Genomic DNA, 13,043 nt, shown 5'->3' on the forward strand with positions numbered 1-13,043 from the left:
AGGGAGGGGGGAGAGGAGGGAGGGAAAAAAGTTGGCAGGCCGACAGCAGAGCTGTGTCTGCATCCATCGCTGAGAGGAGGCCCGTGAAGTGCGGGGCGGGCCAGGAGCAAGGAGAGGCCTTCCTCCCTTTGTGCTCCCCCCCCTCCTCTCCTCCCCCCGGGCCCTATAAATAGGCCCAGCCCGGGCTGTGGCTCAGCTCTCGGAGGGAGTCGAGCACCAGGCAGCGGTCTCAAGCCAAGCCCCCTGCCAGCATGGCCAGCGAGTTCAAGAAGAAGCTCTTCTGGAGGGCGGTGGTGGCCGAGTTCCTGGCCATGATCCTCTTCGTCTTCATCAGCATCGGTTCTGCCCTGGGCTTCAACTACCCGGTGAGGAACAACCAGACAGCAGGTGCGGCCCAGGATAACGTGAAGGTGTCACTGGCCTTCGGGCTGAGCATTGCCACCCTGGCCCAGAGCGTGGGCCACATTAGTGGCGCCCACCTCAACCCAGCTGTCACGCTGGGGCTGCTGCTCAGTTGCCAGATCAGCATCCTCAGGGCTGTCATGTACATCATCGCCCAGTGCGTGGGGGCCATCGTGGCCACCGCCATCCTCTCGGGCATCACCTCCTCCCTTCCGGACAACTCCCTCGGCCGAAACGAGGTACGTGGGGTGGCCCCAGGTGCTGGGCTCTGGAGCAGAGCACACGCGGCATAGGTCTCATCCTCACCCATTGTGCAGATGGGGACACCGAGGAGCAGAGAGGGCACGAGCTGGCTGGAGGTCATGAGGACTTGGGGCTGGAACTCAGCTACACCTGCAGCCCAGAGCCCGTTTCCTACCAGGCACCGTGGGAAGCCGAGACCCAGAGAATAATAGTCTGGCCAGTGTCCCCTGCAGGCGTCTATCGTGGGGAATCAGCTCTGGAGGCAGCTACCAATTGTGGGGACAGCAGCTCCTCACCCCTCGGCTGTAGCTTCTAGGTCTCCACTCTGCCCGGCCGGGGCAGCCAGCTCCCTCTTCCTACAGCCTGGACCCTGGGGACACGCTGCCCGCTGTCCCCAGCCCCCCGAAGCTGGGTGCCTGGCACATTGGCGCGGGTCAGCAGCTGCATGAGCAGGACCCATGGGTGGCCACACGGACCCTCAGCCCGCCCCATATTCACACAGGTCCCCAAACAAACTGCCTTCAGGGAAAAAGCCCCTCCTGCTCCTTGGTCCCCGAGAGTTAGATGAAGCTGCGGGGCAGCGGGGGTGCGGTGGGGGCAGGTGAAAACATTCTGGCTGGTTTGCAGGTGGTTTTCCTGGATTACAGTAGGGGTGGTGGCCAGGGTGGGGACATCTCGCCTCCCGTCTGGGCTCCACTCTCTGTCGCCGGGCACCGTGAGGTGTGGCACGTGTGTTTGTGTGTGTGAACGGTGTGTGCACGTGGATGCTGGCATGGGTCTCCGGGCTTGTGTAAGCTGTGCGCTCCCGTGGGTCTGCGAGTGTTAGTGCAGCCGTGTGAGTGGGCGGCGGGGGCGGGGGGCGGTGAGTGTGTACCTGTGCATGCCCATTGCCCCTGGCCCCAATGGGGTCTGGGCCGGGGGCACTAATGGTGAGCAGATGTTGGTGAGTGGGTGGCAGGCTGCTGCAAAGAATTCCTCCCGGGCCGCTTAGCACAGCTAATTGGCCGTTGGCGGCAGTTGCCTGCTGTCGCAGACCTGGGCTTTTCCAGACCCTCGGCCAAGTGCAAACTCAGACCCAGCCCGGGGCCACCGCGGCGGGGGGAGGCTTGGCCTGAGAGAGGCTGAGGAAGGCTCGGAGGGTGCCTTCCCGGGACAGGGGAGTGGCGCACGAGCACACGGGAGGAACCAGATCTGCAGAATCGGGGCTCGGGGCCTGGGCAGGGCAGGCGGGGGCAGGGACCGGGAGGGAGCCAGCCCAGGGCCCCAGAGACCGCGGCCCGGGATTACAGCGATTGTTGTCCCGCTTCCCAGCCAAAGTTCAGATCCTGGCGCTGCAGCTGCGGGGAGGCTTGGTAAGGCCTGGTGCAGAGGGCAGCTGGCGAGGCCTTGGCTCGGGCTGGGGGGGATTAGCACTTCTTGTGTCACAGTGACACCTTACCCGGCCCCCTCGCGGAGCCAACCGCTGCTCGGCCCAAGATTGAAGATTAGCCCGCGGGCTGGAGTTTAGACTTTAGTCGAAGAACGTGGTGGCCGAGGTGGGTGGAAGGGACGAGAGCTCCGGCAGGCTCTCCAGAGGGCAGGGCCAGGTGACTCCGGGGAGTGACCCCCGGGTGGGGTCAGGTTCAGCCGTGGCCGGCTCGGTGGGCAGGGCGGGCGGTGGCGAAAAGGTGCCCGTTGGGGAGGGGTTGAATGTCCGCAGGCCCCTGCCCTGTCTTGACCCTCCTTCTCCAGGGACAGGCAGGACAGGCATCTGTGGGCAGACGTCGCGTTCTGACTCGGGCATCACGGGTAGGTGCCGGGAGGGTGGCCGCCTACCGTGGCATCTTCGTCTGGCCGCAGCCTGCTCCAGTGTCCCTTCCCTGCCCCGGCCTCCGTTTTGCAGAGTCGCCCAGATGCCTGGCTGGGCCGTTGGCAGCTGGGGGAGATAAAGGGACAGGCTCCTGCCGGGGACAAGCACGCCGGGCTCACGTCCTGTCTGCTGCTAACCTGTTGCGTTTTCCTGGAGCTGAGGATCCTGAGACTCCAAGAAGGAACCTAGGTCTTTATAGATATTTCCTGGCCCCTCCTAAACCACCAGCAAGCTCACTCTGGGGACTTGTGTTTATCACCCTTCCCAGGAGGGTCTGGCTAAGAGGAGCCCACGGGGGGCCTCGCTGACCATAAGATTCCTGAGTGTTGTGGTGGGGTGCAGGCACTGTCCTGTCTACACCAGGGAGGTTTGGGGTTCCAAAGTCTGGGCCTAGAAACAGAAAGCATCTCTCCCAGGGCTCCTGTCAGACGCTGGACCTGCGATGTGAAGGCATCTGAAGTTCCTGGCAGGTGGCCCTGATGCCTCAAGAGAGGCAGAGACCGGTCTCTGCAGCAAGTGACACACTTTTTCCCCCAGGCTCAGAGGGAGGCTCCCACAGCCCCTTGGGCCCTGGGCCCCACCCTGGCCCAAATCTAGGTGGAGACCTTTGTTGGCATGGAGATTCCTCAGAAAAATAGGGAAAGAGGAGGCAGGAAGCGGTTGGGGTGAGTCAGGGGGTGTCCCCCGGGGGCATGGTGGGGACAACTTTCTTCTCACTGAGTCAGGGCTTAGGATACGCCCTGGAGAGATCACGGGCCTCTGTCCAGCCTGGAGGATCCCGGGTGGTTCTAAGAGCCAAACCTCGATTTTGACCCAAAGTGAAGAGTGTCGGAGGCAGGGGTCGGTGGCCCCGTCTGACCCTGCCCTAGCCAGAGGCTGACGCGCTTCATGCCAGCAGCCTAGCCTGTGTGGCCCAGTCCATGTGTGAAACAGGGACCGCAGGGCGTGGCTGGGCGCTGGGAAACGAAAGACGCTCATAGCCAGCTCTCTTATTCTTCTCCTGACTCCCTCACCCATGCTCCCTGTTAACCAGACTGGGGCCGCTGGGGGCCCCCCAGGGGCTGAGTCAACCAACCAGCTCCCTACCCCTGGACCGACCAAGGCCCCTGGCGGGGAAGATAAGCCCCACGCACAGCTGCCCGCGATATGGGGCAGGAGGCAGTTGTGATAAGAGGTGTCAGGGCGGAAGAGAACGTCTGCTTTTGAGCAATGGGGAGGGCCAGGAAGGCTTCAGGGAGGAGGTGCCACAGGAGCCTGAATGGCCCAGGAAAGGGGCTTCCAGGCGGAGAAAGGGTGTGAGCACAGGCAAGGTGGCAATGGGAGGTCAGGGTGGCCGATGGGTGGGGGAACCCGTGGGAGGCTGCGGCTCTGGAGAGTGGAGGGCTGGGGTTCGGGCCAGGGTCTCCCTGTGTCCTAGAGGGGACTGGATGCCTGGCGGTCCCCCAGCCGGTGATTTCAGCACCACCCCGGCAGGGGGGTGTTGCGGGCTCAGGCCTTCTCTCTTCGGGGTCTTCTCTCAGCCCTGCTGATTCTGGGCCTGAGCCTGGGGACCGCTTCTCTCTGCTACATCGGGGCCTGACCTCAGCCCTAAACTCTCCCCTTCCTCAGTTTCCTGAGGCTCGGTTTCCCCAACCACAGGGTGGGCGGGTCGTCCCTTCCCTGTTGGCCCCTGTCGCCTACATGGGCCCCGAGTTCTTCCAGGGTTGAGGGCCCCCCGCTCCCCGACCTCTGCAGCCTCCTCCAGGGCTGGGGTGGCTTAGGGAAAGGAAAGCCAGTTTTCAGATGGACGTGCCCGGAGAGGGGGCTGGGGGCTGGGTGGTGTGCCATAGCCGGGACCTATAATTACTGTTTCCAGCCAGAACCAGATGAGGGGGAGGGCGTAGAGAGGCAGGAGCTTTGTGGTGGAGACTTCCCTCACCACGGAAAATTCTGAGGCAGTTTCCCCTGTGAGGGCCCTTGGAGCAGCCTCGCCAGCCCTATGCGGCCCACCCCAGAGCTCGGCCCTAACCAGGGCTCAATCTGGCAGCCCCTGCTCTGAAAGCGCAATGCCCTGCGAGGGGACGTGCCCCGCTGGAGCGCTCAGTCTGCGGGGACTCGCCTCCCCGCCCCGGCCCCCAGGGCACAGCCTCCTGCTCACACTGCTCAGTGCGGACGACTCCATGGAGCACCCCCACCCAACCTGAGCTCAGCCCGAGTGCTCCCCACTTTCTCTGGGGCCCCACCCAGTGGGGGTTCCTTCAGCATTAGCCACCAGGGCTTCCCCCAGGCGGGTCAAACTTGCCTCATGCCCACACTGTGGGGACTGGCTCAGGGAAGCTTTCCCGAAGAGCCCCCTGTTTTTGCTGGCGGTGCCTCCCTGGGGGCCGTGGTCCCTGCCCTCTGGAAGCACCAGTGGGTCTGGGGTCTCCTGAATGGCCAGGTCTGAGTCAACACGCTTGCAGGTGTGGGGAGGAAAATGTCATGGCCATTGTCCCCCACCAGCCAGGGCTCCTCCCCGGAATGGTGTTGGGGGACGCTCCTTGCCCCACACTGGTGCTTAGGGGGATAAGCAAGGGACTGTCTTCATATAACCAAGGAGCTGCAGTTCTGTGGAGTTAAAACCCCCAACTCAAAAGATGGCCAAAAAGACTAGAAAATGCCCCATTCCCATGAGCAACTCCTCTCAGGGCCTGAAATCCCACCCCTTGGGCAACTAGAGAGGAACAGATGTCTGCTCGGTGCATGGAGCAGTTTGTATCTGGGGAGGGGCCACAGAGGGCCCACAGGCTCCCTGTCCCGGGGGCGTGCACAGGTGACCTGTCCACCGCTGGCCGCTCTGGGAGGGAGGACCTGTGACAGGCTGTGGGCCACACTGAGAGCCCGGTTCAGATGGCTCTGTGGGGACCCTGGCTGGGAGGGCGACAGCAGGTCCTGGGGACTGGGGGGCATCCCGGGTTACCGTGCGGGCCAACGCTTCCATTTTACTGATAAGGACACAGAGGCCACCGGGGCACTGAGATTGTGCGGTTGCATAGCAGATCAGGGTAGGGCAGGCCCATGCCCCCAGCCTGCCGCCCGGCCCTAGCTTCTGCACAGGCTCTCTCTCTCTCTCTTTCTCTCTCTCTCTCTCTCACACACACACACACACACACACACAAACATACACGCACGCACGCACAGCACCTGGGCGCACACACAGGTCCCCGTAGAGCCACTCAGGCCCTGCGGTCCTAGGAGGGTGGCGGTAGGTGCTCCTCAGTGGAGGCTCTTCCTTTCCCTGGCAGGAAGATGGGGTCTGCCCTGGAGCAAGGAAAAGAAGGAGGGAGGGAAGGAGAAGCCATTGCTTTGTGTATTGTTCCTTGCCAGGAAGATGAAGTAGCTTCTGGGAGCCAATGAGGGCCCTTTGAGACCTGCAGCTGGCTGGCTGTCCCTCAAGGGGACGTCCTTCCCTTCCCTCCCCTGCCCCTCTCCGCAGGCAGTGGTGGCACCTGTGTGTAGCTGTGCGATGCCAAGGGACAGGATGGCACACCCAGAAGTGCCACCAGACACGCAACATGGTCAGGCAGGGCCACATTCCACACAGAGACACCCCCTCCCAACCCTGACACACAGAGACGACACCTGTGTGATCAGGATTCTCAGAGACAGGTGGGCCACTAGGGCCCATACACGACTAGCTTGTCTGGGTGTCCACATGGGCTGAGAGAGAGAGCAGATATTCTCGAATTTGGGGTGCAGGGCTTTACTTATTTTCCTTACATCAAGCTTGGTAATCAGGTGGCTCAAATCCTCCCTGTTGGCGCTCTTTATATTGTCTGACTGCTTTAGTCTATCTGTTTCTAAGAGAGGGGTCGGTAAACTCTTTCACGCTGGTGGAGGATTGATCAGATTCGCCTTAAAACTGTCAATTTTTGTCATTTGGGGGAGGCTGTCTTGTTTGGTGCTTATAGGTTTAGAATTCATGCAGCTCTTTGGTAGACTTTTCGTTCAATTATGATGCAATAAGCCTCTTAATGTCTAATGAAAAAGAAAAGGAGAGCATCCCACCTGGACCCATAGGATCAGCCCCAGATCCTGCAGATACCAATCTACAAAGATCCACAGAGGCGGGCAAGGGCACGGCTACCCAGAGGTACCTGCACACAGGAACACCTAGGAAGGGGTGACACGAGGGACCCACTAAGGTCCTCCTCGCTGTGAGTGCTGAGTCCTGGAGGCAGTGGGCGAGCAGGGCAGGCTTCAATGTCTCCCTTCCCCTGTTCTTCAAAACTGGATGCTCAGAGTGCAGCCAGGCTTGGTTCTGGAACCTGCTGTTCCCCAAGGGTGGGACACCAGGGTGCCCAGGTTCTGAGTGGGGGCCCTGGGCCTAGGGAGCTACCTTGGTCATTCTGCCCATGGGCAGCAGGGATGGGTCGAGGCGTACTGTCTAGAGAGGTTGGCCCTGCCATGTACACAGCCCCTGCCCCCGCCGTGCTGGAGCCTGGGTCACACTGGCAGCTATAGGGTCATCTTCCACTCGCTCCTCAGTCCCAGCTAGGAACAGCCAGGTCCCTTGGCTGGACCTGTAGATAGTCAGGATCTTTGGCTGGGACAAGGATCCTGGCTTGCTTTTCTTTTCTTTTTTTTTTTTTTTATATTTATTTATTCATGAGAAACCCAGAGAGGGGGGGAGAGAGAGAGAGAGAGAGAGAGAGAGAGGCAGAGATACAGGCAGAGGGAGAAGCAGGCTCCATGCAGGGACCCTGATGCGGGACTCCATCCTGGGACTCCAGGATCACGCCCTGGGCCGAAGGCAGGTGCTAAACTGCTGAGCCACCCAGGGATCCCCAGATCCTGGCTTTCTTAATTCCTCCTGGGGACTCAGCCTCCTCATCCATTATCTCACAGAGGCTTGCATGGGCTGCCCCATAAGACCCACAAAAACTAATGACGGCCTGTGGCCTCCCAGCCAAAAAGCAAGTAAACCAGCCCTGAACCCAGAAAGCTTCCTCTAAACAGGCTGCCTCTAAACAGGGTGGAAGTTCTAGAAAATTAGCATTATCTACTACTTTGGTCACTACCCAGCTAGTATCCCCTCTGAGGTCTAGGCAGTGAGACAGGAAGGTCTGTCCTCGCCAAGCTGCCAGGCCGGGGGTCCGAGGTACCCACAGAAAAGGCAGGAGGCTTACTTCCCTGCAAGAGTTGCAGGCAGTCAGTGACAGTGTGATGACATAGCCGCAGAAAGTTCCAGCCAGGGGCCGGAGGAAGCTTCTTGGAGTTGGTGGGGTTTGAACTGGGCCTTGGGCGTGAGCTTACTTGGGTAGGATGTGAAAATGGAGGACTTGCTTCTTTCTGATGCTTCAGGTTCCATGTGGGGACTATTCTGTGGTTCACACTTGTATTCATAAAACTGATTGTTTTGTTTTGTTTTTGAAGGGGGCTTAAGTAGTGACCTATAAGACCTGGATGTGCAAACCCTGGATGTGCAAACATATACATATATATTTTAGTATTAAGTGGCCACAACTGAGATTAGCCCTATTTAAGCAATTGCTTCAAATTTAACGGATTATGCACAGTAACATGTTTTGAATTTTTACCTGCTTTTTCCTGGACGTCAAGTTTCAACAGACCCCTAACTATCCCTCTCAGTTCTGAATTATCAAGTCTGGCCAGATGTAAGTCACACAAGTGCATTGGTGGTCAAAAGAGAAGCGGTCAGTAGACGCTGAAGCAATCGGGGATACTTCCTAGTGGTGGTGGTGGTGGTGAGGGGTTTTAGGAGAGGAAGTTCGCCAACCCCATGCGGTTCTGAGCTAAAGGCTCTGGGTGGTCAGGAAGGGGTTATAACCCAGGGTTCCCCGGGGAAGGTGGAACCCTCTCCTCTTCCTGTGGACTCAGAGTGCTGGCCATGGCATTGGCCCCCTTGTTCTGCTCACTTTGCATGAAAACCTGTGCCTTTGGGCAAAGCAGGGGCTGGGGTACTCAGACCTGGTTAAGAACTGAGGGAGGAGATGAGCTTGCCCAGGCCACGTCTGTGAGACGGTGGCGATGGGGGAGGATAGGCGGTAGGAGCCACGTAGAACCAGGCCTGGTTTCAGGACTCCCACCCACGAGCAATGAGGCTGAGCCTGGGGAGCAGAGGAGAGGGAGCAAGAAGAGGAGTGTGCGGCAGGTGTGAGGGTGACTGGCATCTGTACAAGTCGGCCCTGTCTCACCGGCCTCTCCTCCACAGCCCGTCCTGGCTCCAGGCAGGCCTCACTCGGGTCTCCACAACCCTATGCAGGGTCCTTCCCCTTCCGCTTGTCCCCCTCCCCACCCATCCTGGGAATAAGGTGAGAATGAATCAGAACAAAGCCACAACTGTCCTGGTCCCTCCCACCTCTGCAGCCCTTCCCAAACACTCCAAGACCCTCCCCACCCCCACTGCCTTTGAAACTCCAGCCATTCTGGAAAGTGGGTGGAGGAAAAAGCTATTTTACAGATGGGGGAAACTGAGGATCAGAAAGGCCATGCCGTGGCATCAGCAAGTCGGAGAGTCAGGACCTGAACACAGGGCTTCTGTCCCTATCACCCAACCTTGGGATGGGAAGAGAACTGGGCATTGCCCAGAGGGCTGGCCGGGCTGGGGGGTCACAGCTCTGGGGTCCGCCAGGAAAGGCCTAGAGCTAGGGCTGCCTCACAGGGGAGGGGATGTGAGTCACTTTCCCTGTGGCCCAGGACTGCAGACAAAAGCGGGAAGAGAATTGTTCTTATAAGATGGCCTCAAGGGTGGGGCTGAGAAACCTCGGGGGTGGGGGAGTGGGACGGAGGAAGGCCCCCCACCTAGGGTTTTATAAAATGCCCTCTGGCTTTGGAGGACCCCTCCTTCCCCCTTTGCCCCCGGGATGAGACTTCAAGCTCAGGCTCCTTGGGACACAGCAGCTCTGCCTGGGCAAGGCGGCCTACGTGGCCGCATCCGGGCATCTCTGCCAGTGGGTTTCTGCCCATGCGGAGCAGCTCCCCTGTGCGGGTGCACCTGGCCCCTGAGACCCCCCAAAGCGGAGGGTGAGGGGGCTCCCTGGCGAGGGGTCTCCCTGGCGCAGCTGCAGGGGGAGGAGGGCTCGGGTGACCTCACGGCAGCTCCCATTCCCTTCTTTTTCCATGAGTCATGTTTCTAAAAGTGGCCCAAGAGCAAGTGGCAGCCAGACGGTAGTGGCGGGGCGATGTGGCCAGGGAGAAGGAGGGGGCTGGTCCAGGAGGGAGAGGGAGGGGGAGACGGGGACGACAGAGAAGAAATGGGAGAGACGCAGAACCAGGGGACGTGGGGTGAGAGGCAGAGGGCCGGAGAGCAGGGGAGAGAGGCCCAAGGAGAGAGGCGAGGGGATTTCAGATGAGCAGGGTATGGGGGAGAATGTTCTGGACTTTTGGGGTGTGAAGCAATGTGTCCAGGTGGACCCTCGCACCATGTGCTCCGCTCCCATGAGCATCCCTGCCCGTGTCCTCCCACGCGTGGGGCTCGGCCCTTGCCTGGGGCACTCTGCTACCCCAAGGCCCTCGGGCCGGCTGGAGCCGGACGCAGATGCCCGGCCTCATCCCAGGCTCCCCTCGCCTCTGGGCAGAGCTGCAGGTGCAGGCAGGTACCGGAGCTGAGCTGGCACCTCCTCAAAGGTGTGGAAAGGGCCAGAGCCTGGTGTTGGCTGCCAGCAGCGTGTGCTTAGGTGGGCCTGGCCCCCTCTGGGCCTGCCGGGGGGCTGTTGTGATGGGCTCTGAGGGCACTGAGGTGCCTGGGCCTGGGGGGCCTGGGACACGGTCCCCACCTCACCTGCTCACGGAACCTTGCTGTCTCCCTTCCCTACAGCTGGCCCCTGGTGTGAACTCCGGTCAGGGCTTGGGCATCGAGATCATTGGCACCCTGCAGCTGGTGCTGTGCGTGCTGGCCACCACGGACAGGAGGCGGCGTGACCTCGGGGGCTCGGGCCCCCTGGCCATCGGCCTCTCTGTGGCCTTGGGACACCTGCTGGCGGTGAGTGTGGGGTCTTCCTGGGTGGGGACGGGGAGAACAGGGCCAGGCACCCTGTCATGGGCAGGGGGTGCAGGGGACAGGGTCCTGCTCTGAGAGGGCAGCACAGAGACCTCCTGACCATCTTTCTGGGTCAGTGTGCCCCCCTCTTTCGGGGTCTGATTGTCACCTCCTTGTCTGCTCCCTGTGTGTCACTGTGTCTCCTCTTCCTGTCTCTGCTTCTCTGGCTCCTGTGGCCTCCTGCCCTTGCCCTTGCAGATCGACTACACAGGCTGCGGTATCAACCCCGCCCGGTCCTTCGGCTCCTCGGTGATCACACATAACTTCAAGGACCACTGGGTAAGGGGGCGCAGGGATGTCCCCTGGACGTGGTGGGAAGGTTTGGTGCTGAATGGCAGTTCCAACTCCACCCTGCGGCGTCTTCTCCCATCACAGAGGCTCTGGGAGACAGACAAGGCCTGGAAATGGGGACAGCAAGGCCTGACATGGGGATGGTGGGGGGTCACACCTCAGGCCGGGAGGTCGCCTGCCCACATCCCAGCAGCGTGGCTGAGAGCGAGGCTGGACCGTGGCTCCGCCGCTTTCCCACTCGGTGTGACATGGACAGGCTGCTGGCCCTCCTGGTGCCTGCATTCCCTGAGTGGCAAAGTGGGGTGTCGTGGTGCCTCCCTCCCTCCCGGGGTGGCCTCTGGGACGAACGGCCTCACCACCTGTAGGTTGAGCTTAGCGCAGAGTCAGCGCTTGATGGATGTAGCGTCCTTAACCGCCAAGGTTTCTATTTCAGGCCACACTCTATCGAACCAGACACTCCTGTGGCCCTTCTGAAGCTGAGGAGGTTGGGGCAGGGGCCACCCTCAAGAAGGGGCTGGTCTAGTCACACCAGGCCCCCTGGGCTGGGGCACACAGAGGCGAGGAGCGGCCCACTACCAGAGCCCTGGCTTGGGCCAGCTCTGGGGTCACTGGCATCAGGACACTGGGGTTCGGCACTGCCTGCCCTAACACCAGGTGTGGGCGGGAGGGAGCCCGTGCTACAAGGTGGGGCGTGGGGGACGCCGGTCGTCAGGGCGGGTGTCCCAGGAGAGGAGGCCTTCCGTGGATGCCCTCTGAGCAGGCCTGCTCTGTTCCTAGATTTTCTGGGTCGGGCCGTTCATCGGGGGAGCCCTGGCGGTGCTCATCTACGACTTCATCCTGGCCCCCCGCAGCAGCGACCTCACGGACCGCGTGAAGGTGTGGACCAGCGGCCAGGTGGAGGAGTATGAGCTGGACGGCGACGACATCAACTCCCGGGTGGAGATGAAGCCCAAGTAGAGAGGCCCTGGCCCGGGCACCCACGCGGGGGTGGGCAGGGGCGGGCGGAGGGCGGGAGGGGTGCAATCACGTCCTAGACACTCTGACAAGCTGGCCAACGTCACTTCCCAACCAGTTCCCTCCGGAACTGCGTGGTCAAGCCTGGTTTGGGGCTGTTTCTATCACTTTCTTTCTCTTTCTCTGTTTCCTGGCCTCTGGGCTTCCTGGGAACCGACATTTACCAATCACTCACTCCCTTGAAGTCACAGAGGAAGTGAAAGAGAGGGACCCACCCTGCTAAGCTGTCCCCTCAGAGTGTGACGGAAGGTGTGCCAGAAAGTCCTTCTCATCCCAGAGTTGCTCAACAGCTCACCTGCTCCAGGTGTCTCGGGCCCCACTGTTACTGCTTTCTGCCTCTGGCCGCGGCCCTCCTTCTTCTCGAACACGCACTCTGCCCCCAAGGGTGCTTAGAGGGGAAGAGCCCCCGGGAGGTGCAGTGGTAGGGGGCAAGGGGCAGATGGGCTTCATTCTTGCAGGCTGGCCTCCAGCCCCAGCTCCACGCCCAGACTTGCTCCCTGACCTTGGGATCATCTGTTATCTCGGGGGCCCCAGTGACCCCATCTGTAGAGTGGCAGGGACAGGAGAGCTCTACGGGCCCGAGGCCTCTCTATTCTGTAAGCGTAGATACTCCATGCGTTCTAGAAGATGTAGTACGGACCAGCACCTCTTCTTCCACTTGCCCTGGTTCTTTCCCAAGTGCAGAGCCTTGGTTTACATCTGTGTGAACACACGGCCATATGCATACATGTTTCAAAGCAGAGATCAACAGACGGTCCAGGCCATGAGAGGCCCCTGTTGCCAGGAAAGCAAGGCTGACCCCTATGCCGCAGGGACAGGGTTGGCTCTCGCAGAATAATCCACAGGGAGCCCGAAGGAGGAGCACCCATGTTCCTTCACGGGGTTTTAGTTGGCCTTTCCCACCTATCATTGCATCATCTTGATCATCATTTCATTCTCTACTTCCTCCTGCCAGTGTAGACCTCGGTCATGCTCACGCAAGTGTGTGTTGGTTATCTGAAGCCCCAAGCCCAAGGACAGATGACCACGATGCAGATCAGCCCACAGAGGCAAATGTCCCTTGCTGGACCCTTAGCGGGGGGACGTGGTTTCTAAGCCCCCAGCTGATGCTGAGAGGCGAGGAGGAGCAGTTTCCCCCCTTATTGCTGAACTCCTGGCTGGAGGCATGTGGGGCAGGGGGGTGACCTGCCCAGGCTCCCCGTGTGACCCCAGGCCACAGCCTTC

The 13,043-nt window shown here is 60.7% G+C and overlaps 1 protein-coding gene and 1 long non-coding RNA gene across 2 annotated transcripts; both read left to right on the plus strand.

Moving 5' to 3' along the window:
- Nucleotides 1-220: 220 nt before the first annotated feature.
- Nucleotides 221-11,860, plus strand: AQP1 (aquaporin 1 (Colton blood group)). The gene is given in 4 exon segments (NM_001003130.1): nt 221-641; nt 10,293-10,457; nt 10,713-10,793; nt 11,583-11,860. Coding segments are annotated over 4 exon segments (816 nt in total). The 5' UTR covers nt 221-251; the 3' UTR covers nt 11,763-11,860.
- Nucleotides 2,015-7,440, plus strand: LOC119866734. Its single transcript, XR_005369673.1, has 2 exons — nt 2,015-2,433; nt 2,528-7,440. It is a non-coding gene; the product is annotated as an uncharacterized LOC119866734 (long non-coding RNA).
- Nucleotides 11,861-13,043: the final 1,183 nt, after the last annotated feature.

This window comes from Canis lupus, chromosome 14, assembly GCF_011100685.1.
Source record: "Canis lupus familiaris isolate Mischka breed German Shepherd chromosome 14, alternate assembly UU_Cfam_GSD_1.0, whole genome shotgun sequence".
NCBI classification, from domain to species: domain Eukaryota; kingdom Metazoa; phylum Chordata; class Mammalia; order Carnivora; family Canidae; genus Canis; species Canis lupus.